At 57.7% G+C, this 22,736-nt stretch overlaps 1 protein-coding gene across 1 annotated transcript in view; it reads left to right on the top strand.

Moving 5' to 3' along the window:
- Window positions 1–22,736, top strand: part of IGSF9B (immunoglobulin superfamily member 9B) — a 43,397-nt gene that overhangs the window by 14,821 nt on the left and 5,840 nt on the right. The window contains exons 8-18 of the mRNA XM_075172705.1: window positions 783–925; window positions 1,813–1,953; window positions 3,291–3,407; window positions 5,235–5,385; window positions 5,703–5,814; window positions 8,705–8,880; window positions 9,515–9,741; window positions 9,903–9,987; window positions 11,371–11,532; window positions 12,285–12,330; window positions 13,620–15,245. Coding sequence (XP_075028806.1) covers window positions 783–925; window positions 1,813–1,953; window positions 3,291–3,407; window positions 5,235–5,385; window positions 5,703–5,814; window positions 8,705–8,880; window positions 9,515–9,741; window positions 9,903–9,987; window positions 11,371–11,532; window positions 12,285–12,330; window positions 13,620–15,245 — 2,986 coding nt within the window. The remainder of the gene's footprint in view (window positions 1–782; window positions 926–1,812; window positions 1,954–3,290; window positions 3,408–5,234; window positions 5,386–5,702; window positions 5,815–8,704; window positions 8,881–9,514; window positions 9,742–9,902; window positions 9,988–11,370; window positions 11,533–12,284; window positions 12,331–13,619; window positions 15,246–22,736) is intronic.

A 22,736-nucleotide genomic window follows, 5' to 3' on the forward strand; every position in this document is an offset into this window, starting at 1 on the left:
TTCTTATTAAAAGTAACTTTTTTTTTTAAAAAGCTGCTTATTAAAGAAAGTCTAGATTCTCTCCAACCCACTCGCACTTAATTAAAAAGCTCTTAGAAGCACTGTTAATGACACATTCTAGACTGGAGGATTGCGAGACGCCTCGCTGCGTGGGTGGTGCAGCGCGGGGGGGTTAGGGACGTATTTTAAGCTTTTGCATCCCGTTGGAAAGGGTGGAGGTGGCTGATGCTCAATGCGACCCAGCCTCCGTGAGGCACGGGCTGCGAGTACAAAGAGATAGGAGGTAGAGGGCTCCCGGCAGCCCGGCCGCAGATCCCTTCTCCCATCTTGGTTGCTGCAGTTGGTGTGTTTTAAGGCTCGGGAGTTGAATTAGTTTTCATTGCTGGTCTGCAAAACCAGGCTGGAGGGCAGGGGGTGGCTTGCAGGGTGTGCAGCACACCATCCCCGTGTCCCGCAGGCTGAGCGTGGTGGGGCAGCTTGGGGCTTCAGCAGGACGCGAGGCGGTGTGGATGCGAGAGCAAGGCGTATTTAATGTTTCTTCTTAACTGCAGCTTTTAATGAGCCCCAGGTAGGAACACCCTGGGCATGAGTAAAGCCTCCCAGAAATGCCAGGTATTACAGTGGATTTGTGTGTAGCAAGCCTGGAGATAACTGCCTGTGGGAGCCAAGGTGGTGTTTGGGTTTGGAATTCATTACAAAAGCCATGTGGATCCTCTGAAGCCAGGTGGTGGGGGAGAGATGGGCTCCTTCCCCATGCTAATGTGGTGGTGCCGCTCTCCCAGATCCTGCCCGCGTGGTGAACATGCCCCCCGTCATCTATGTTCCCATCGGGATACACGGATACATCCGCTGCCCGGTCGAGGCAGAGCCCCCGGTCACTCTGGTCAAGTGGAACAAAGACGGACGTCCCCTGCGAGTCGAGAAGGTAACGAAGCCCCCAGGGAGGGACGCGTGGGGGCACGGAGAGGTTCGGACCCTCGTGTCCTCTGCAGACGCCAGTGAGCATCTCTGGGCCCCCTGCGGCTCCAGCCCGCCGTCAGGAGAGAAGAAGCCCCGTGGGTGGGATGACGCTGCTTTTCCTTATCAGCTGTGGCAGAGTTAACTCGGGTTCTTGCGTGGAGCCCAGGGCGCCTGTAGACGCGCTGCCTGCGCCTCCCAGACCTAATGCCTGCTGCCCTCCAAAGTGACCTCCTGATGGCCCTGGTTTTTTTTTTTTCCAATGGCAACTGATGGTTAAAAGACCCTTTTAACAAGTCTCTGTCTTCCTATAATCACGGTTTGATAGTCTGAGCAAGGATATTAGCCGTTAAATATTTAAAGAAAACGCTCAGTATTTTAAATTTTTTTGCTTAAATATTAACGATCCAAAGTTTTAATTCCATTTAAACCTGTTGCTGCTGTGGGTTCCTGGCCCTTGGTGCCCTCAGCCCCTTGGGTGGAGTTGTCTCCTTGGTGCCACCAGGATGAGTTTTACTTAGGATGTGATAGATTCTGATGTTAAATCTTTTGGGCTACTTGAAGAAGCCTGGCTGTGTGTATGGAGGAGAGCAGCCGCAAGATAAACCTGCGTGTTGTTGGGCACGTACGGAGCAGGGCAGCCCTTCCCGGGAGGGCTGCGTTTGAACGGGCTGATCTTGCCCACGTTTCCTCTTTCTGCAGTTGAGGAGGTGGCTTGGATGCTGGGAATTGAATTGGGCATCTCCCGGGGACGTGACAGCCGCCCTGGGCTTAGGTGGGGGGCTTGGCTGAAGGGAAAATAATAAGCTGTGGTGGGTGTAGGATAAGTCAGCTCCCTCTTTCTCACCGCCGCAGTACACTGGCTGGAACCTGCTGGAAGACGGGTCGATCCGGATAGAGGAGGCAACCGAAGATGCTCTCGGCACTTACACCTGTGTGCCTTATAATGCCCTGGGTACGATGGGCCAGTCTCCCCCTGCCCGACTGGTACTGAAGGTAACTTGCCTGCTAAAATCCTTGCTCTGCAGCCAGCAGATTTGCACCGCAGGTTGTGTCCTCCCATGGGCTGGTCCTGTGCCGAGAAGAGCTCCTGGGGTTGTGCGGGGTGCTGGAGGCCCAGGCCAGGTGGTGGGACGTGTGGGAGCTTTGTGGAGGCATCTTACGCTGTAGTTAGGCTTTTTTAACATGGATTTTGCAACGGGCATGTCACTCGCTCTGCCTTCCTGTTCAGCCCAGCGCTACAGCGGAGGGTGACGTGGTTTTTTTTTCCATGCTGCTTATTTGGTGGTTAATTCTGTGCAGAAATGGAAGCTTTACATTGCTTTTCTGAGCACTTCTTTATGAAGTGACCTGAAGAAGGGCTCTGTGCCCCCAAACTTGTCCACTTTTCCACCTATGTGACTTGGCTTAGCCGAAACCTATTGCCTCTTGCTCCGAGCCTTGTCTCTTACCTGTGCTGAGAAAGGCAAATGCGGGCCCTTGCAAGCATACTGGAAGGGGAACAGCAGAGGCTCGAGCACGAAGGTGCGTCTATGCTGGGGTCGGAGCTGTGCTTCCCACCAGGACAGGCAAACCCTGAGTGCACCCTGCCTGGCGCAGCTGGAAATACCCCACCGGAGCGGTGGCATGGGTTTCGGCACAGGCTGGACCGCAGCCGGCGTATGATGAGTATAAGGCTTTGGTAGCCTTGGACCAGGGTAGTTTGAGGAAACGTGTCCCCGGGATGGCCTTTTTGCCAACAAAACACTTAGCCCTGCTGACCTGGGCTTGTGTTCATGGAGGATTTTAATAAATTTGAGCTCTGGAGATGCTCTGCGTGCTCTTGCCACGTGCGGAGCCCGAGGCGCGCTGGGCTGCTGATGCGGTTCTCGGCGCGGCTGGGGTGGGAGCCGCTGCCTCTTCCTTCCCTGAACAAAAAGTCCTGCGCTTGTGAGCGGCGGTGATTCATGGTGTCTCGCTGAGGTTCACATGATAACGCTTTGTGTATCATAGACACAGGCATCTGCTAAGACGGCTGCGGAGTTGATGAAATCAGGTTGATGTCTGATGCGATGTGGGTGGTTTTTTTCCTGTTTACCTCCTTAAAACTTAACCAAGATGCCCTAGTGCAGCGGCTCTTTGGAGAAAACTTCCCTCCGGGTGTACAATCCGGTGTACCGTAGAGCCTCCTCAGCGCACGCTGTCCGCCGCAGCTTTCCTTGCAATGCCTCAACCTTACCCAAACCGGTGATTCATTTCTTTTGGAAAAGGGCTGGGTTTGGTTGTGGGGAGCCGCTTGCGCGTGGTGGGAGTTGACGCGGGTTGACGCTCCTTGCCTTTTCCCTTGGCTGCAGGACCCCCCCTATTTCACGGTGCTACCAGGCTGGGAGTACAGACAGGAGGCAGGGAGGGAGCTGTTGATTCCTTGCGCTGCTGCCGGAGACCCCTTTCCCATCATCGCCTGGAGAAAGGTACCCGGCCTGCCAGACAAATCTGCAGTGCCTTTGGCTTTTGGTGAATATTGCAGACAGAGAAGCCACACTCTGTCCCGGTAAGAACAAACTGCAGGTATAGCTGCTTCGCTTTGGGCTGAGCCACTGCCGTCCTGTCCCGCAGGTGGGTGGGGGAAGCCCGGCTTGTGGCCACCGAGTACCTTAATCCCGTGAAACTGTCACGGCAGCATCTGCAAAGCTGAGCGCTGCCCCCGCCCCGGCCCCCCCTCCTCTTCCTCGCCGGCGCTGCCCGCCGGACACCCTCCCTGCCTGCGAGGTGGTCACCGGCAGGACGCGGCAGCCCCGGCGATGCTGTTCTTGGGTCACAGACCTCCCATGGCAGGAGGGGACGTGCCACTGGAGCGTGGCCGGGGGTCTCTTGGCTGCATTTTGGCGAGGGGCTGGACCGCTCAGCGGCTGCTTTGCTGCCCTGTGACTTTGAAGACCTTGGGAAGAAGCTGTTTTAATGATGCTGGACTGGACATAATGATTTCAGGATGTCCCTTTCTGTAGAGCAGGGTAGGATCCAGCGTGGTGGCACAGCCTGGGAGCAACCAGGGCTTTCCAGTCCTCCTCCAGCCTTCCCTTCGCTTCCCCCTTCACTGCTCCTGTAGGAAAGCCACAGAGCAGGGGACCTCCGGGGCTCTTTGTCCCCCTGTCAGGATCTTCTCCCCAAGCCTCCCATCCCCTTTTTAGGGCTCCTCAGAGGGAGCGGAGTCCCTGCATTGCCCAGTGGGCACCGTCCTCAGCCCTTGGGTGCGAGATGCTGGGTCTCTTTGAGTTCCTTTCACCAGCACGAGGAGGACCGTGACTTGCAGAGATTGCAAGCGACCTACCTAAAACTCGTTGGCTGTTTAGTCTTTTTCGCCATCTTATTTTTCTCCCCACTCCCCCTGCCCTTCTTATTCAGGTTTCGTTTCTCTTGTGCCTTCTGGCGGTCCTCCTCATGTCATGACTCTGGGCTTATCCCCCCTGACGCCAGTCTGTCTGGCTTGGGCTGGGCTCAGTTTTCCAGTGGCAGAAGCAAGTTCCCTCGCTCCCAGTCAGTCCACCAGCACTGACCAGTCTCTTGAAGGACTCCTGAAGACTTGGGCTTGGTGCTGGTAACCCCATGTGCCCCTCTGCTTATCCTGCGTGGCCTCAAACCATGGGTCCCAATGTCGATCGGCAGAGACCCCTGTGTGAAGAACAGCTGAAGAGGACTTGGGACAACGTGGGATTTGCTCAACTTTGGCTGATGGGTGTAGACATGAGTTGTTACAAGATCCATCTTTCCACTCGGCTTGAGAGCTCCCGGGCACCTCCACGCACGCCATCCTCCCGTGTCCCCGTGGGGTCCTTGCTGCCCAAATCTCCGACGTGAAGGGTCCTGCCTCTCCTCTGCCGCTGGCTGAGGCCGAGGGGCAGTTTGGGCATCCCTGCAGGCACTGGGTGGGTGTTTGCCGGGGGTGGCCGGTGCACCTTCCTCGCAGCGGTTTCAGCTTTGGATGCTGGAGGTTGAGCCCTGGCGCAGGGCTCGGTGTCCGTGCGAGTGCTGTGGGGTTTTCCGCTTGTGTGTGAGTGCTGAGCATCAGCCTCCCTGACGCATGCCTCTTGCGTTGCCCCGCCAGGTCCTCTCGAAAACGGGGGAACCGGCTGCCTTGCCACGACCGGAGAGACCAGATCCCTTGCTGGTGGCCGGCGGCGTCCCCTGGGCCACGCAGGTAGCTTAGTGACCCCGCTGCCGCCTCGCCCTGTCCCGCAACCTGCTTCTGAGTCGTGTTTTTTCTCTCTTTGCCCGGCTCCCCTCCCCGCTCCTTGCCCAAGGTAGGGAAGCCCAGCAGGAGCAAGCACAACACGCTGCCTGGCGGCACCCTGCAGATCCGCTCCCTCGGCAAGGACGACCACGGCGAGTGGGAGTGCGTCGCCACCAACGTCGTCGCAAGCATTACTGCCAGCACCCACCTTACCGTCGTAGGTACGGGTCCTCGGGGACGGCCGGTGGCGGGTCCCTGGCTGGGGTCCCCCAGGCAGTGTGTCGGCAAGGCAGGAGATGGGGATGCTTCCCGTGAAAAGCAGTGTCTCCTTTAAATCGTATTTACCAGTGGTGCTGCCTTTTTCTGCTCTGTTATTTTGGCCACCTGTGGACGCAGCTGTCTTGCTGCTATTTCTAGCAGAAATTCCAGGTGGCCTTTGCTAGGTACAAGAGGAGCCTCCTCGAATCAGGGCTTCCAGCCCCTTTGCTGGCCAACGCGTGGTCTTGCTCCCCTTCAACCCCTGCCTCTCCGTCCGCAGGCACAAGCCCTCACGCCCCGACCAGCGTGCACGTTGTGGTCGCCATGACCTCAGCCAACGTCTCCTGGGAGCCCGGCTACGACGGTGGATACGAGCAGACTTTCTCAGTTTGGTACGGCCCTCTGTGAGTCATCCCGGCATGCTTTGCTCTCTGCTTCTTTTCCTTCCTAGCCGACCCGAGCTTCGAGCAGCCGGGGGGAGGAGGGTGGTGAGGGCGGCGTGCCCGGCTGGGTGCCCGTGGGTATTGCAGGGCTGAGCTCCCGTTCGGTGCCTTGGAGAGGTGGGTGGTGGTGGGATCATGTTGTTCCTGTGTTTCTTCTCCCTTCTGTGCTAGCCAGTACCTCCGTCTGCCCCAGCAGGTTTTGTTCTGCTTACGGTGCAAGGGAGATGCTTTGCATTCATGTAACTTTGCCTCTGGCATCTAATTTCAAGATAAACTGTTTATGAAGCTTAACAGCCAGGGAGAGGATGGAAAATGCAGCCTTTATAGAGTGCGTCCTGGAAGAGCTGTGACTAAGCAGAAATGATCTCTCCTTGCTCTGTGGCTCCCTGGAGGTTGTTAAATCCCGGTTGAGTTCACGACCAGCTACCGTGAGATGCTGGCTGGGTCTGAGCCTCCTGGGGCTCTGCTCCCATCGCTGCCAGCCTGCGCTACCCGGTACCCAAAGCCAGCGGGTGCATCCTGCCTTCCCGCAATGGGGCCGGGCTCAGCCCTGCCGGCTTTCCCCTGGGGTAAGGGAGGGCGAAACGTTTTCTTTGGGCTCTGCACTTGCTCTTGGCTTCCACTTCTGAAGAGCCGCCCTCGCGAACGTGGAGGGGATGGCGCCTTCCCTTCCCAATTTGGAGGCTGGCGTCCTTCAGCCTTTCTTCTCGCTCTCTCTTTCCTTCCTTGCCTTAATTTGCCCTGATGGAGACTGGCGATAGAGTGGAGATAGGGTAGACGCTGCTTGTCATGATCTCTGCTCTGCTCCAGCCCGAGGCTGGACACTTGTGGGATGGGGCTGTCAGGAGATGGACAGAAGACGGAATGGAGCAAGCAGAGGGGAAAAATGAGGGAGCGAGCGGAGCGGTGCAGACCTTGCTCTGATGAAAACGTCCTTGGGAAGGAGCGGTTAAACCTCTCTGCTCTGGAGACGTGGCTCGCCTTGGAGGGAGGTGACAGCTGCTGCTGCTCTTGCTCCGCAACCTGCTGCCGGGTTCCTGCCTCCTCGAGGCTCTTCCAGACCCCATGGCAGGGAGAACAGCCGGAGGCAGGGAAGGGCGTTTGCAGCAAGCTTGCCTTAGGGAATTTACAGGGTGCTGTGGGGACCTGGGATAGGGAAGCAGAGTCCTGTCTTGCCTTGACTGTAGGGTGTGAGCCCTGGGGGCTGTGCTGCTCCCTGGGACCAGGGATCTGGGATGGTGCTGTGTCATCTAGTGCCCTCCGGAGAGCTGGCCACCCGCACGTTTTCCTCCCTGCTGTGGCTAAGGGATGTTCAAGCAAAACATGGCTTCGCCTCCTGTGAAGTTCACGCTCTCCTCCTGCTTCTGCGGTTGTTGATGCTGGAAATGCAAACCCTGCTCCCCAGGGATGGCCAGGGCCACCGCAGCATCCCGCCTGCATACGTGCTGTCCCTCGGCAAGGGCAGTCTCCCATCCCCGGGGGCGATTAGTGCTGCGTTTACCCTCTGCTCTCCCCACCCTCAGCCCCTCGCCATTGTGTTCCTGCCCGCAGCAGCGCTGGCGAGAAGGGATGTGAAGGCGGTGGGGTTAAATGCCGCAGGGAAACCCGCTCGGGGTGACGGGCTGCTCCGCTGCCCTCCATGCGGCGGTGGGGGATCCTGGGAGCTGTAGTCCCAGCCGGAGCCGCGGTGATGCAGAGGCTTTCCTGCCCGCAGCCGCTCGGTTTGGTGGAGGCACGCTGCACGTGCATGGCTCTCCGCCGACTTGCTTGTTTCCATAGCTTGCTGCTGCTTCTCCTGCCTCACCTTTTGCTCCCTTTACAGCAGCATTATTTGTCTTTGCTCCATCTTTTACTTCCTACTCAGTGGATTTACCTGGCTGTATGCCAGTGGCTACAGATATGCCCACTTACCTATGCGGAATAGACAGTCCGCAGTAATCCTTCCCAAATCCTCTGCGGACACCACTGAAACCGGCAGCCAAGGGTTGGGACTCTCTAGAGCATCTCTCTAACATGAGCGCCAATACTTGCAATAGCGTTGCAGCGCGGCGACGCCGCTTTGGGACAGCGTGGTGCTTCGCGGCAGGGCTATGGCTTGTGGAGGTGGCTGCACGTTCACGTGTGCTGGGGTCGCACTGGGACGGCGCTGGGAGCGTTTTTCGCCCTGGGTTTGTGGGTTAGACGCCAGCAGAAGGGCTGTCTCCTGCGCTCCCCGCAAGTGCCTCTGCTGCACTGCCAAACCCTGAGTTATGCCCTGGGCTGTGCTGGCAGCCCCCAACTTGTGCAAATATGGCAAAAATGGTGATTTAGTTAAATGTCTCTTAGGGGATTGCATGTACAGGGCTACAGCTGAGGGAAAACTTGGCTCTGGCTCGGGAGCTGTCGAGGTATAAATGGGAACAGGGCCCATCCCCTGCTCCAGCCGTCCCCTCTGCAGCACTCACTGGTGTAAAAACGCCCCAGCTTCCACTTGTGCCCGTGGGAATCTGATGGAGATAATGTCAGAGCGGGGCTGTTGGCACTGCTTTTGTCCCTGAGCCTGCTCAGAGGGTGCAGGTGGTGCACGGCAGAGGGGAGGGCTGGTGGCAGTGCCCGTGTGAGCCGGGGGATGCTGGTGTGGCACAAGAGGACGGTGCCCCGTGCCTGGCAGTCCTCGTGTGCGCCGTCCCCGAGCCAGCTCTTGGGTGGCGAGTGGCTGCCCCACGTCCATACACATCGCTGCTGTCAACCCCAACCATCGCTCGGGAAAGCTCCATTTTCGCTCGAGAAGTTAATGCTGCCTCTTTGTCCTCCCTGTCAAAGGCACCTTCCCTGAGGATGCTCCCTTCTCTCTCGGCAGGATGAAGAGAGCCCAGTTTGGCCCCCACGACTGGCTATCTCTCCCTGTGCCAGCTGGTTCCAGTTGGCTACTGGTGGATACCTTGGAACCGGAGACTGCATACCAGTTCAGTGTCTTGGCTCAAAACAAGCTGGGCACCAGCTCCTTCAGTGAGGTGGTCACTGTGAACACTCTAGGTAGGTCCTCCATGGGCACAAGGGGAGGAGCGGGAAGGGATTCAGGAGGTCCCTGGGGACAAGTGGCCCTTTGCCTTGGTCCGTGTGTCCTATCTGCTGGGGACGGAGGTGGTGATCAGCAGCAGTAGTTTCCAGCCGCGTAGAAGATAGTTCCTGGAGGGTCCTGGATGAAGCTTGTAGACTTTGCTGGATGCATGAGGCTCCTGAAAGCTTGTCCTAAGAGACAGCGTGGGAGAGCTGTACTGTACCAGTCACCTCTCAGATCTTCCTTAAGTTCAGCTGGGGTCAGGAGGTATTAATAGGGCACAAAATCACTTGTGTGCAGCTCAGAGCGGGAGCTAACGCAAAGGCCCTCGCGCTGGTACCTGCCTTGGGGCTGTCCCAGGCAGAGGTGGGAGGTTTTCTAACGCTGTGCCCCTTTTTTTGGAGTCACTGCATTGTTAGTCCCCTGGTTCTTGGGAAGCCACTTTTGTATCTCTGAGATAAGAGAGCACACACCCGAGATGTGCCCTAAACTCCCGGAAGGTGGGAACTGCCGCGGTGGTCCTTTGGCCACCGATGGGGCACACGTGGGAGAGCATCCTCTGCGCTTCCCATCTCAAAGGTGTCCCTGTCCCATCTGCTCTGTCTCCAGCATTCCCTGTAACAACTCCAGAGCCTCTGGTGTTGGTTACCCCACCGAGGTGCCTAACAGCCAACCGGACACAGCAAGGCGTCCTCTTGTCGTGGCTTCCTCCCGCTAACCACACCTTCCCCATTGACCGCTACATCATGGAGTTCCGTGTTGCAGAGAGGTGGGAGATCTTGGACGATGGCATCCCGGGGACCGAGAGCGAGTTTTTTGCCAAGGACTTGTCCCAGGTAAGCAGGGGCTGCCCACACCATGCCTTTGGTGTTGCACTGTCTGCTGCAGCGCTGGGGAAGCTTTTGGGGTGGCTCGGTCCCCGTGCTGGGGTCTTCAAGGAGCTGGGCAAGGCTGGAGGCTGCGGTGGGGGACCTGACGGATGTGCTTGGTGTTTCAGGACACCTGGTACGAGTTCCGGGTCCTGGCGGTCATGCAGGATCTCATCAGCGAACCCAGCAACGTTGCTGGCGTGTCCAGTACAGGTAAGGGCTGGCTCCTTCTTCTACCCCCAGCTGTGGGAGCATCTCTGCTTCTGCAGGTACCTGAGCTAGCGCTGAGGTCATGCATCAGTACTTGCTTACGACAGCGATGGCTGGCTTTGTGCTTTTGCCTGAGACGCTCGGGCTGTGAGCTGGGCTGATGGGCACACGGTTACGATCAGTGTCCTGGGCACGCTGCTGGCCCCCTGCCACCTCCCGATGCAAACAGACCAGCGGCGCTCGGAGCGGGTGAGGACAAACCGCCCCATTTAGTCCTTCTCGCGGAGCACAGTGTTGTCGGGCGTCCGCTGGTGCAGAGTAGCAGCACATCTCAGCTCTGCAGGGTGCCTGGAGAACAAAGCTCTGACCGGGCACTGCGCAGCCTGGAAATGGGAAGGAAAGGTGCAGAGAGGGCAACGTAGCACTGCAGTGCAGAGTCCAAGGGAAAAAAAGCTTTGCAACAGAAGACTGCACGCTCTGCAGCTTGCGTACGTACCCTGCACCCCGGCCCAGCTCGGAGGATGCTCCTCGAGCAAGGGACAGCCGAGGCTACGTGATTGCGATGGGGAAGGCAAGAGCAGCAGGAGGAGATGGGGATGCGGCGAACCCTGCTTTTACGGTTCTCGTGGAAAAGCCGAGGAGCCACCCAGCTCTGCTGCGCGCAGGAATGCAGCGGTCTCTCTCTGCCCCCAAGTGGTGCCGGCGCCGCGCGGAGAGCTGCAGGCTGCCTGCTCGCCTGCCCTTGCTCCTCACGCACAATTTTTCTGATGGGCTTTGGCAGCGCCCGCAGGGCGTGCGTGCACCCCGGCCCCGGGAAGCCGGTGCTCCCGGCAGGCGGATGCGCGCTGACCCCGCGTGCCAGGGCACGGCAGGAGCGCTGGCGTGTGCAGGGTTTGCATCCGCCAATGGCCGCAGCTAAGGACTGCTGGTGGTTCGGATGCGCTTGGGGTTAGTGAAGGGGCGCGATGAGGGTTCGGAGCCCAGTTTTCATTGAAGAGCTGAAGTACGTTGCACTGATGCACAGGGGAAAATACCTTATGCAGCTACAGCTTCCTGCAGCGGGTTATTGGGCCGGGAGATAACTGCAGGTTTGGTGCAGTTGTGTGCGCTTGTACATAAATGTGTACGTGTGTGGCGTGGAGGCTTCTTCCCTGGGGGTCCCTCAGCTGAGATAAAAAGGTTTATCTGGTGCGAGGTCGCTAAATCCCTTGGCAGTGGCCTGCAGCAGTGCTGTCTGCTCTCCCCAGGTGGGCTGGGTTGGAAGAGGGTCTTTGCTTAGAGATTTTCATTCCTGGTACCAGTCGCCTTCACGCTGGGGTAGGTCCCCGGGGAAGGCAACAGGCAGGGGTGCGTGCATAACACCTAATCGCTGTGTTTTTCCCCCAGACGTATTCCCTCCGCCTGACCTGACGGAAGAGGGTCTAGCCCGCCCAGTGCTGGCTGGCATCGTTGCCACCATCTGCTTCCTGGCTGCTGCCATCCTCTTCAGCACACTCGCCGCCTGCTTCGTCAACAAGCAACGCAAACGCAAGCTCAAGCGCAAGAAAGGTGAGCCCGTCCCCGGTGTGCTTCCTTCCTCACTCCCGCCTCCTCCTCATTTCTCCTCCCTGGTTGTCTTGTGGTGGTAACCTTCTTCCCTGTCTGTCTCTTCTTCCGTCCGTGCGCGTCCTCAGGTGAAGCCCTGACTTCATCCCTCGGCTGTGCCTGAAAGCGCCCGTGGTCGGGAGCGGGAGAGGCAGGGTGGGTGAAGAGGCGACAGAGAAACTAGCCTGGGATTTCCGAGGGAGCGCTCTCGCGTGGTGATAACTCCTAGAGCCGGGGTTTTAGGGCTGGGGTGTCCTCTGGGCCAGAGATGGGGGGGGACCGCTCACCTCCTTGAGGTCCCCCCCCTGGAGCTGGGCTCTCCAGCTGCTTTCTGCCCAGCCCGGGGCGGGCAGTGCCTGACGGCCGCACTAGGCTAGAGAAGACCCCCGCAAAGGAGACCCTGCCGCTCCGCTTCCCGAAAGCTGGGACTGCAGCCGCCATGCAGGAGCGGCCGGTAGGGAAAAGGGCGGCTGGGGAGCCGGAGAGGGCAGGGGAATCGGCTCCTTCTCCTCTAGCCTGCGAGACTGCGGCAGCAGGACGGGCAGGACCCTGTGACGGGAGCTGTTTGTTGTCAGCAACTATTAAAGCACTGGAGCAATGAAACCTTGCCCTCTTGTTGAGTGTCTTTTGTTGTCTTGATGTTGAGTTTGTCTTGTCTCTGTCGTGTTGCGTCTCCTTAGCGTTCTCTCTTCTTTCCCCTTTTTATTCTCTTCCAGACCCTCCTCTCTCGATAACCCACTGCAGGAAGAGTTTGGAGTCCCCGTAAGTATCTGTCTTAGATGCGGCACCAGGCTGTGGGTCTTCAGGGTGCCTCCTTCCTACAGTTGATGCAAGGCTCAAATGGAAGTGTCTGACCTTGTTTGGTTGCTCCTGACGAGTTGTTTTGGGTGTTCCCTGAACTTGTGGGAACACAACGGTTCACAAGAGGCAAACGGGCTTTGGAGCAGAAAGCAGCAGGGACAAATGCAGCAAACTTTAAGCTAAGAGACGACCCCGTTGGATCTGTGGACATTGACCAAAGCTGCAGTTGACTGGTGGAACTCAATTGAAGGGGCTTGAAGGGGCTCCTTAGGAGAAGGGCTAGCCTGCTGAGTACGGAGTCCTTCGTGCAAGCTCGGTGTAGTTTTTGTAGTTTTCTCTGTTGGCTCTGTTTTTTCTTGGCAAATTCAGAGAATCTTAAACCTGTATCTTTTCTTTTCCCACGAAGAGTGCCCCGCTGAAGCCTCTTTCCACATGTGCTCAAAGGTGGTGGATCGTGGTGCTGCAGTAGCCACAGCTCCTTGCAGAGCCCATCAAAAGCGTGTATAGCCGCTAATCAGCGGGAGCATTTTCCCGATGAGAACGTGGGAGTTGGAGATGTGGACGCCTCACGCTTTGGCTCCTGGACCATTGCAAAATGTCCTGGTGCTGGTGGATCTTAATCTTCCTTTTTTTCGGTTCATCCACTGCACTGAAATAACCATGCCTGCACTGTCTCTGTTGGATCTGCTACCTTTTGCCTTTCAGTCCTGTTTGTCCGAGGCTTTCTGGATAGGGGTGAGCGAACTATTCTGATGCGCTCTGCCTTTTGAGGCCCTCAGCCTTAGGTTTGAGGGGGAAAAAGTTGGTCTGAAATGATCTGTCAGCATCTCCAAGTGAGATGCTGAGTTCTGCGGGAGGGGACGTTTGCCTGACGTCCCCCCTCTCGGGGGCTTTCCCGGGCGTGGATAGCTCAGGTGAACGTAGGAAATGTTTGAAAGAGTTGGAAGCGAGCTCTGGACCTGTCTTTCTTCCTGCTGGGGCTGCAGAGGCGTTGGTGGAGCTTGTGGCAAGGCGTTGGCTTGCCCTGGGGGGGATCCCCCGAGGAGCAGGGATGATGTGTGCTGCTGGTGGTCCTCTGTGCCGCGGCCGGGCAAGACTGCTGTCCCGGTTAGCCCCTGCAAATTTCTTCCTCTTTTGAGAGCTGGTAGCACTTTGTTTTCTGGATCTGGCCGGCGGTTCTTCTGGGCGAGAAGACCTTTCCCCTCCGGGTGACCGTCCCCTCTCTCGGTTTTTTCTCCCCTGTGGTCCAGGTTGTCTTCCGGCAAGGTGAGTCCCGAGAGCATCCGCACGCTCCGTCCCCCCTCGGAGTCCTCTGACGACCAGGGCCCGCAGGCCAAGCGGATGCTGAGCCCCACCAAGGAGAAGGAGCTCTCCCTTTACAAGAAGACCAAGCGAGCCATCAGCAGCAAGAAGTACAGCGTCTCCAAGGCGGAGGCTGAAGCCGAGGCCACCACCCCCATCGAGCTCATCAGCCGCGGGCCGGATGGCCGCTTCGTCATGGACCCGTCGGAGATGGAGCCCTCCCTGAAGACACGGCGGATCGAGGGCTTCCCCTTCGTGGAGGAGACGGACATGTACCCCGAGTTCAGGCAGTCGGACGAGGAGAACGACGACCCCGTCGTCCCCGCCTCCGTCACCGCCCTGAAAGCCCAGCTCACCCCTCTCTCCTCCAGCCAGGAGTCCTACCTTCAGCCACCAGCATACAGCCCCCGGTTCCACCGGGCGCTGGAGGGTCCCGGCGCCCTGCAGGCCACCGGCCAGGCCCGCCCGCCGGCCCCCCGGGCTTTCCACCACCAGTTTTACGGTTACCTCAGCAGCAGCAGCCCCGGGGAGGTGGACCCGCCGCCCTTCTACATGCCAGAAGTCAGCCCGCTGAGCTCGGTCATGTCCTCCCCGCCGCTGCCCCCCGAGGGGCCCTTCGGACACCCCACCATCCCCGAGGAGAACGGGGAGAACGCCTCCAACAGCACGCTGCCCCTGGCCCAGACCCCCACGGGGGGCCGGTCCCCCGAGCCCTGGGGCAGGGCCGAGTTCCCCTTCGGCAGCCTGGAGCCGGCCCCCGCGCCGTTCCCCCACCAGCTCCAGCCCTGCGAGGCGGCCGAGGGCTCCCAGCCCGCCGGTTGCCTTCCTCGGGGGCCGCCCCCCTCCTCCCTCCAGGTGGTCCCCGCGTCCTACCCGGGCATCCTGCCCCTGGAGGCACCAAAGAGCTGGACCGGCAAGTCACCCGGCAGGGGTCAAGCCCCTGTGCCCACCACCACCAAGTGGCAGGACAAACCTATGCAACCCATGGGATGTCAAGGGCAGCTAAGACATACCAGCCAAGGTATGGGCATACCCGTGTTGCCTTACCACGAACCGTCCGAGCCCGTCGGCCCCAGCGGCACAAGCACATTCAGCCTGGACACCAGGTGGTACGAGCCCCAACCCCGACCTCGGCCCAGCCCTCGGCAGGTCAGGAGGGCTGAGCCCAGTTTACATCAGGTGGTGCTACAACCTTCGAGGCTTTCTCCTCTGACCCAAAGTCCCCTCAGCTCCCGCAACAGTTCCCCGGAGCTGACCGCCCGCGCCCGGCCCCGGCCGGGCCTCATCCAGCAGGCGGAGGTGTCGGAGATCACCCTGCAGCCCCCCGCGGCGGTCAGCTTCTCCCGCAAGTCCACGCCGTCGACGGGATCCCCCGCGCCGAGCAGCCGGGGAGGCAGCCCCAGCTACCGACCTACCACCGCCTTCACCTCCCTGGCCACCGCCTACTCCGGCTCCCAGGGCACCTCGCTGCCCGTGGACACCATGGATGTTTTTGGAGACATCCCCTCTCCGAGGAGGGCCGACGAGGAGATTCTCCAACCGGAGCCGACGTCCACCACGGTAGCCGCCACGGGGTAAGTGCGCGAGCCCCGTGGTACCCCTCTGGCCCCCTCCTGGCTTCCCCCACCCTGCCTCACCCGCTCCCTCCGACTCCCTCCCCGCCATCGCCATCCCAACTCGTAGGGTCTCTCTGGGCACGCTGCAGCATCCCTTTTGGAGACGGCGTCCCGCGGGCTTTGCTAGGAAGAGGCTGGTGCCGCGGGTGCGGGTTGCATGGCCGCTGCCCGAACGAGCTGGGTTTTAGGCAGGCGACCTTCCCGGTGCCGGCGGCACGCTTGCCTCCTCCCCAGCCGCTCCCTTGGGAATCCGGGAGCGCTGTGACTCGGGCTACGGGCTGTCTACCAGGCGTGCAAAGACCTGGCTCGCGTAGGTAAGTGTCCTGGTGTCACTGGCGGTTGTTTCCTCTTCTAGCTGCTGGCTCTTGGCTTTCTTCGAACGTTAGGGCCGCCGCCGCCGCGCCTCTGTCTTCCTCCTCTTCCTTCCCGCGGAGTCTAGAGAGCTTTAATGCATGACAGAAACAGCTATCACGGTCACCGCCCCACCTGCAAAAGGGATGCTGCAGCCCCAGGACGCGGGCAGGGAGAGATCAAGGACTTAGCCACACCAAGCAGCATGTCAGGAGAGGAGGAAAAATAAAAATAAACTAACCCCAGCGGAGATCGGGAGGCTGCCGGCACGCTCAGATCCTGCCCTAAAGAGGGATGTGGCTGCACTAGACAGTAGCGGCTGGTTTTCCAGGTACCAGGGTTGCTCCAGGCAAAAAGCGTCTCTCTCTTTCTTTCTCTCTCTGTATTTCTCCTCTTTCCCTCCGTCTTTCACAGCACCTTAGACCCCGTAGCCGTGCTTTCGTCCCATCCTTTCGTCTCGCTTCATTTCGGCTTGTTGTCTGGCGGGGTCGAACCCCCCCCTCTCCGGCTTGCGGCAGAGAGGAGTCGGGGGGCCGGGGCACCCAGCCCCGCGGAGCCGGCGCGGTCGGAGGCGTACGGAGAAGAGGCGTGTGTTTCGGGGAGGGGGGGGGCAGCGTTTCACCCCGCAGCGCCCTCCGCATTTCACTCCCGCCCTCTGGTACCTGGAAGCGTTATGGCCTTAGAAAACCCCTCCGGCACGGCTGGGGTGCGCAGGGGGAAGGAAGGAGGGCTCAGGGGAGGGAGAGGAGCTGAACGAGCCTGAAACGACTTCCGAGTGCCTCTGGAAAACACAGCTACGGAGCGATGCAATTAAGCACGTAGACGTAGGTCCACGTCTCCTAGCCAGGGCACCCCGAGGAGAGCCAGCTCCAGGAGAGATCCGTGTTAGAGCAGCACTGTTGTCCGTGCTTTTACGCAGTGTATCCATTCGCTTTGTTGATTATTGTTTTCTTTTCTTCTTTTCCTTTCTCTTCTGTTTCTTTCCCCCTTTCTTCTCCAGCCTCGTTTCGTTTGTGTTTCAGTTTGGTTTCTTTCCCTCCTTTTCCTTTGGAGTTGTTGACGTGCTGATGTGTTGCGGAGCTCGGCTCCTTGCGGGTGTTGATAACTGCTTTGTTTTTGATTAATCTCAGCTATCTGGGCAGTGTTGTCGAGACAAGCTTCTCCTCAGCTCAATAGGTAAGGGTGATCCATGTCCGAAAGGATGGTGTGGGCGCTGTGGAGGGTGGCCGGGAGCGGGGCATGAAGAGGGGACATGGAAGGGGCTTTTCCAATACCATCTCTTCCTTTAAAGGGGAATAAGGAATCCGAAAACACTAGGAAACACCTCTGGACGCACAGTCTCTGTGGCTTTTGGGTTTCCCCTCCCAGCACACGCCGCTGCTCCCCTGCCTTCGGGGAGGCGGCGGGGCTGGAGAGCCCGGTGGTGGCAGCCGTGCCTTCGTGTTGGGGTTTGGGATGAGCCAAGCTGCTGTCTCCCCGTGGCCACCCTTCCTTTCTTGGAGGACGGTGACACGTGGCACCCTCGGCCCCGGCAGGGCTTGCGTGGCGCGGGGGTTGTGCGGTGTTAGGGAGGTGCGTGTTGAGGTGGGGCTGTCCCAGCCGATGGGAGGAGCTCGTGTTGTCCCAAGCAGGAGCTCATGACCATCCCCTGGAGCCTGTTAAAGCAGCCACCTCTGGAGCAACCGGCTGCAGACAGCGCTCTTGGAGCGGGGCTCCAAAAATCAGTCTCCAGTTGCGGTCCAGGACATGGAGAATTTTGTTCCCATCAGTACCTGGATCTGTTTTCTTCTTCCCAAGTCTTCTCAATCCTGGAAGATGGGAGAAGTCTTTTTTTCAAGATGGACTGTCTGGTTGGCAGCAGCGTAATTATAGTTTCAGGCTGCCGGTGAGGTGTTCTCTCGTTCCCATCACAAGTGTAGTCATAGTAAAAGCCCTCCCTCTCTGAAATACTCCTTGGAGAAATCTTTAAGACTTTTTCTGACCCAGCTGTAATTAAACAGCCCTAAACAGATCTTGAAAGCCTCTCCCAAGAAAATACCTCTCGGGCTGCCTTCATGGGGCTGGATTCCTAGATGGCCATGGGCGTCCCTGGAACTGGGATGGAGTAATTGGGAGATGGTTTTCAGACCAGCAGAGAATGTCACTAAAACTGCTAAAGCCAGATGGGATAATAATCATTCCTGACCCTAAGGAGTGGGAATGCTGATCCACTTGGCTGTCAGCCAGGCTGGTTGTGGAAGGAGAGGTGGGACTGCAGATGGGACCATTTCTAGGGCCTGGCCATGCCCAAGCTTCCTTAGGACAGGTCTTACAAAAACTTAGGCTTTAGTGCCTTGGATGGGAAGAGTCAAGCTCCTGGCCGATGCTCTTGTAACAGCCTGAGGAGCCTTGTGGGACTGGAAGAGAGCCTCACGAGAGAGAGATGAGACGCCTAGAGAAATCAGGTAGACATTTGCAGAAGAGGGGAATTCCTCCAGCTGATGTGGAGGGTTGTCCTGGGCTGGGGAGAGCAGGAGAGGGGAGAAAGGAGTTGTTGGGTCATGGTGATGGGAGCAGGTATGGGATGAAGGAGCCATCCTCTTGGTATGGCAAAAAACGTCCAGTTTGAGTCTTGCAGCCTTCAAAGCTCTTAAGCGCTTGGCCACCACCTTCTTCTGTTTTCCCTTGCTGATCCCAGAGCAGGGTGTCCCATGAGGAGCAAAGCTAGCGCCGAGCCTTGGTGAGATCTGGGCTGTGCCAGACTTCTTGAGCAACGGGGAAGCCCTCAGCGAGGATGCGACTGTTTTCTCTATTCTTTTTCCATGATGCTTCCCCACTCTGGGAGCGGTAGGGACATGAGTGAACATGGCTTTAGTACTGCAGAGGTGAGTCAAGGCTCACGTCTGAGTTTGGTGTGCTTCTTGCATAGATCCTGGCTGGCTCCTGCCTCCGGTGATGGGTGCTGTGGGCCGATGGGGTTTCAGGAGCAGGGTCGCATTGCCCAGCAGGACCTTTGCTGAAGAGCAGCCGTGCGTCCTACTCCAAGTCATTATCCCCAAAAAGGGGAAGCCGGAAGAATAAATCTTACTTTAATAAGCGAGGAATCCTGTAAAGAGCCCAGCCAAGTAATTTCTTGATGATTTGGGATCATAAAATTGTCAGTGCATGCAGAGCACAGAGATTTTATACCAGACCAGCCAGATTTCTGTACTGCAGTAATAAAAGCTGAGAGGAGGAGAGGGGGAGAGGCAGTTTGTGGGCTCGGTGGCGGCTGCAGCTGAGCCCCCGGTGTGGGGAGCAGGCGTGGGGCGGCTGTCGCACGGTGGCTTTCGCTGGGTGAAGGTTGGGTAGTTTTTACTGACTGGCAGAGATAAATAATGCCGTTGCTGAGTCGGCACGAACAGTTTTCCCATCATCTTCTCTTCGGATGCAGCGTGCGGTGATGCATCTCCTAACGGGGAAGAGCGAGCTGTCGTCTCCCTGCAGAGGGAAACCCAAAAACCACAGACAAGGCACCAAGCCCCTGCACCCCTCGGCACCGCGGCCTGTCCCGGGCGGCCATCCCGGCCTCCCCCTTGCCGGGACAGCGCTGCCGATGCCGGGAGCTCGGGGGCTTGACCGCGGCGTAGCGTTGAGTGACGAAGGGACGTCGGCGCCAGGCGTGCGGGAGGAGGAGCACCCCTCGCTCCCCGCTTGAAAGAAAACAGGTTCCCCTTTAAAGACTGTCCATGTGCTGATCCTCTGCATGTGTTTCATGCCTCCTCCCGCTTGGAGAAGTTGTGAGTCCGCTTGTCTGAGTGCGATTTTCTTTTCTTTCTTAATTATTATTATTTTTTTCTTTTCAGTCTCTTTAATTTACTTATATATTTTTCTCACTCCTGTTTTTCATTTATCTTCCTCTTTCCCCGCCCCTTCCCCGTGACTGTATCCCCCTCTTCCTCTCCGGCTCCTTTTCCCTCGCCCTCTCTCCTCCCCGCTCCTCTCCCGTCAGCATGGTGAAGTCCGTTGTGTAGGTGAGTTGTGGTGTCTGCAGACCTGTAGAAGGGACCCCCTTCTCCAGTGTGCTCCCCGCTGTGAACAGCCCCTTCCTCCCTCATTGCGGTGCCTTGGCAGCAGCAGCTCTGGGACAAGGGGCCATCACCGTTGTGTTTCTCTAGCACCTCTCAAGCGATGCGCGATGGCATCCCAGGATGGAGGCAGCAGCCAGCACTGCCTCAGAGCAGAGGGGGAATTCCAACTTGCAGGACATCTCATGGGATCGTGCAGGACTTGAGCTTGAAACGGAGCCTCGTGTAGGTGAATTGAGCTCTCCATCTGACTCGGATGAAGTCTTGAAGGACACGGTGGTTGAGACATGGTGAGCTCTGGTCCAAGTGGATGCTCTAACTGGTCCAAACTATTCCTGGATGTCACTGTCTTGACTCAAGGAGAGAAGGAGACACGGAGCGTGTGCTGTGAGACCTCCATGAGGTGAAATACATGTATTGTGCCCTTGAATCTCCTGGCCCTTTCCTTTACATGGGTTCCCCCTTTTGGGTGGAAAAAGGTTAGCGATGCTTTCAATGGGCCTTTGCCCTTACATCTTCGCTTCGTATGTGGAAAGACGTGTGAAGAAGAGCAGCTGAGATGTGTGTTGGGTTGGATAGCTCTTCTCCCCTAGCTACCTCCTCCTGTCCTGGGGCTCTCTGACGTCCTTCGGTACGTTTGTGGCCTCCCCAATACCTCTCTGTGCAGTTGAGACCCTTGCTTGTTCAGAAGGGTTGCCCTTTGAAGGCTCGAGGAAGACTGGGTGTTTGTGGCGTCTCACAGAAGGCTTGCGTCAGGAATTCACGTGTGCTTCTCAAAGCCCCTTTGCTGGGCTCTACATTGAAGTCTCTAGAAGAAGTTTGCCCGCCTCCCCGAACCTCTCGTCTGTTGGTGTTCAAGATCTCTCGTGCATGGGCAGCTGCCCAAAATGCTAACTCTGGGGGCAAGAAGAGGCTTTTGGCTGAGCTTAAAATGAAAATTAATGTGAAAGAATCGGAGTCCTTTGAAGAAAAAAAGGGTGGGTAGAGCAGATAAAATTTGGCTGGTGAGTAGCATCGTTTTGTCCTCCACTGTATCTCTTCCTTGCCAGAGATCAGACAGTATTTATGGTGACACATGGGTTCAGTGTGCTCACTGTTTATATTTGTGTGTATAAATACAAGTCCAATTACGGAGAACTAGTAGAAATGAGCTTCAGGCAATTTCCTCATAATCCCTTGCGTAAATCTGTCTAATTTTGTCAACATGCCACAGTAGCATCTCCTTAGAAGGAAAAAAGAATGGAAAGAGCAAGCGCCTTTTACAAGTTGAGCTTTAATAATATTAGCAAAGTTGTCTGGGTGATGGGAACAGGCGGTGGAAGACAGATGCCCATCGGCAGGACGGTGACGGGATCGCCAAGCTTGCCAGCGTCCAGGTCTTGGCACACGTGAGCTCTATGGAAGATGGATTGGGATTGGCGTAGTCAACGTTGCAATTAGCCAAGTACCTACGTGAATGTTACTACTGTGCAAATATTTGTTTGGTGGATATAAAATGGAAAAAGCCTGCTACTGACCATTCAAGCAGGAATTATTGCGGGCAAGTCCCATGCTGTTGGCCCTTTGGGTCACTGAGGTCTTACTCTGAGCCAGCGTGTGGACGGGGTGCAGCCCGGCGGCTGTCGGCGTTGGTGCAGCTCGGCGGGCAGTGCCCCGAGAGAGCTCGGAGCCGCTGCTTGCAACCTCACGAGAGGCTGGTTGCGCTTGGGAAGAAGGTTTTTAAGCACAGCAACTGTACGGGCTTGTAAACGTCGTCTTTCCTGCGAGGGAAGGCTCTCGCTTGGATCCAGCCAGCAGGACTACCAGCTTGTCTAATGAGGTGCTTCATCTTCAGCTGACGTGCTGCTCTGCTGGGAGCTGGAACAGAGGCTCTCCAGGAGCATCCACGCCTTGATGTCTCTGTTGCGATGGGAAACATGAAAAGGGACTTTTCTATACCCCAGTCTTTGGGTTTCCATTGCATCTGCTGTGCTCCAGCTGCTTCATCAATTCACACTGCACTTGGTGCTCTCCAACGCTGGTAGCAGAACTGAGAAGCTCTGCAGTCATGTGCATTTTCAAAAACGACCCCTTCTGTTCCCCGCAGGGAAAAATCCCTCGGGAGCTCTTCGCCTGTGCCACTCCAGCTGAAGTATCACGGCTCCGGCAGCCGCTTGGGATCTCGGACGTAGAGCATTGCTATCACGCCGTGCTTTCTGCAGCGGTGGCACGCATGGGGACTCGCAGAGGAAAGCCTGTGGGGTGTCTTCAGTGCTGGAGAGGCTCCACCTGAAGCCCAAGGGAGATGAGAAGCTCCAAACTCACCGTAGGTGGCTGTGCTCTTGTACCGCAGCCCGGGTGTGCTGGGGCTCTGTGCTCGAGCCCCTGTGCTCGCCCGTTCCCTGCTGCTCCCGCCAGCACCGGCAGCGTTTTTGCAACGCCGGATGGGTTGCACCTTGCTGACAGACCAGGAACGAGGTGGATGAGTTCGGCCGTGGCTTTTTGGTGACAAAGCAGGAGTCTGAATGCACCGGTGCTGCGTCCTTGCAGCCGGCCGAGGCAGCTCCTCCGCCTGCCCGTCCTGCTGCCTTGTGAAGAGCCTGTGGCTTGTGGGGTTTGCTGAACCCTGCCCCAGTCACGATCACCTGAAGATGCAGGAGTTGCCCTCTGCGTGGCTGTTCCAAAAAGGTTTGGTCGCTGACCTCCAGCGACAGAGTTGTGAGAGCAAAAGAGTGTCGTCTCCTCCTCTGAGGGGTAGGACAGGCTTGTTAGAGGCACGCTGGTTTAAATCTCCAGGCTTTTTTCTCCGGAGCCCGGCTTTGAGCATTGGCTTTATTGCAATGAAAGGCGCTTTGTGGATGCTTCCCCCGTCATCTTTGGGCACCTGGTGTGCAGGTTGCTCAGGTTGATCCCAGGTCGTTACCTGTGGCCTCTGCTGCCTTGACTCAGACTTCTTCTGCGGCATTAGGTGTTGGTGCAGCTTGGAGGGACATGAAAGTAAAATGGAGAGGGGGAAGGAAATGGGAAAGCAGCAAGAGGGGGGGATGCTGTCATGTGTTATAGATGAGAGCTG

Source organism: Calonectris borealis, chromosome 24 (assembly GCF_964195595.1).
Source record: "Calonectris borealis chromosome 24, bCalBor7.hap1.2, whole genome shotgun sequence".
NCBI classification, from domain to species: Eukaryota; Metazoa; Chordata; class Aves; order Procellariiformes; family Procellariidae; genus Calonectris; species Calonectris borealis.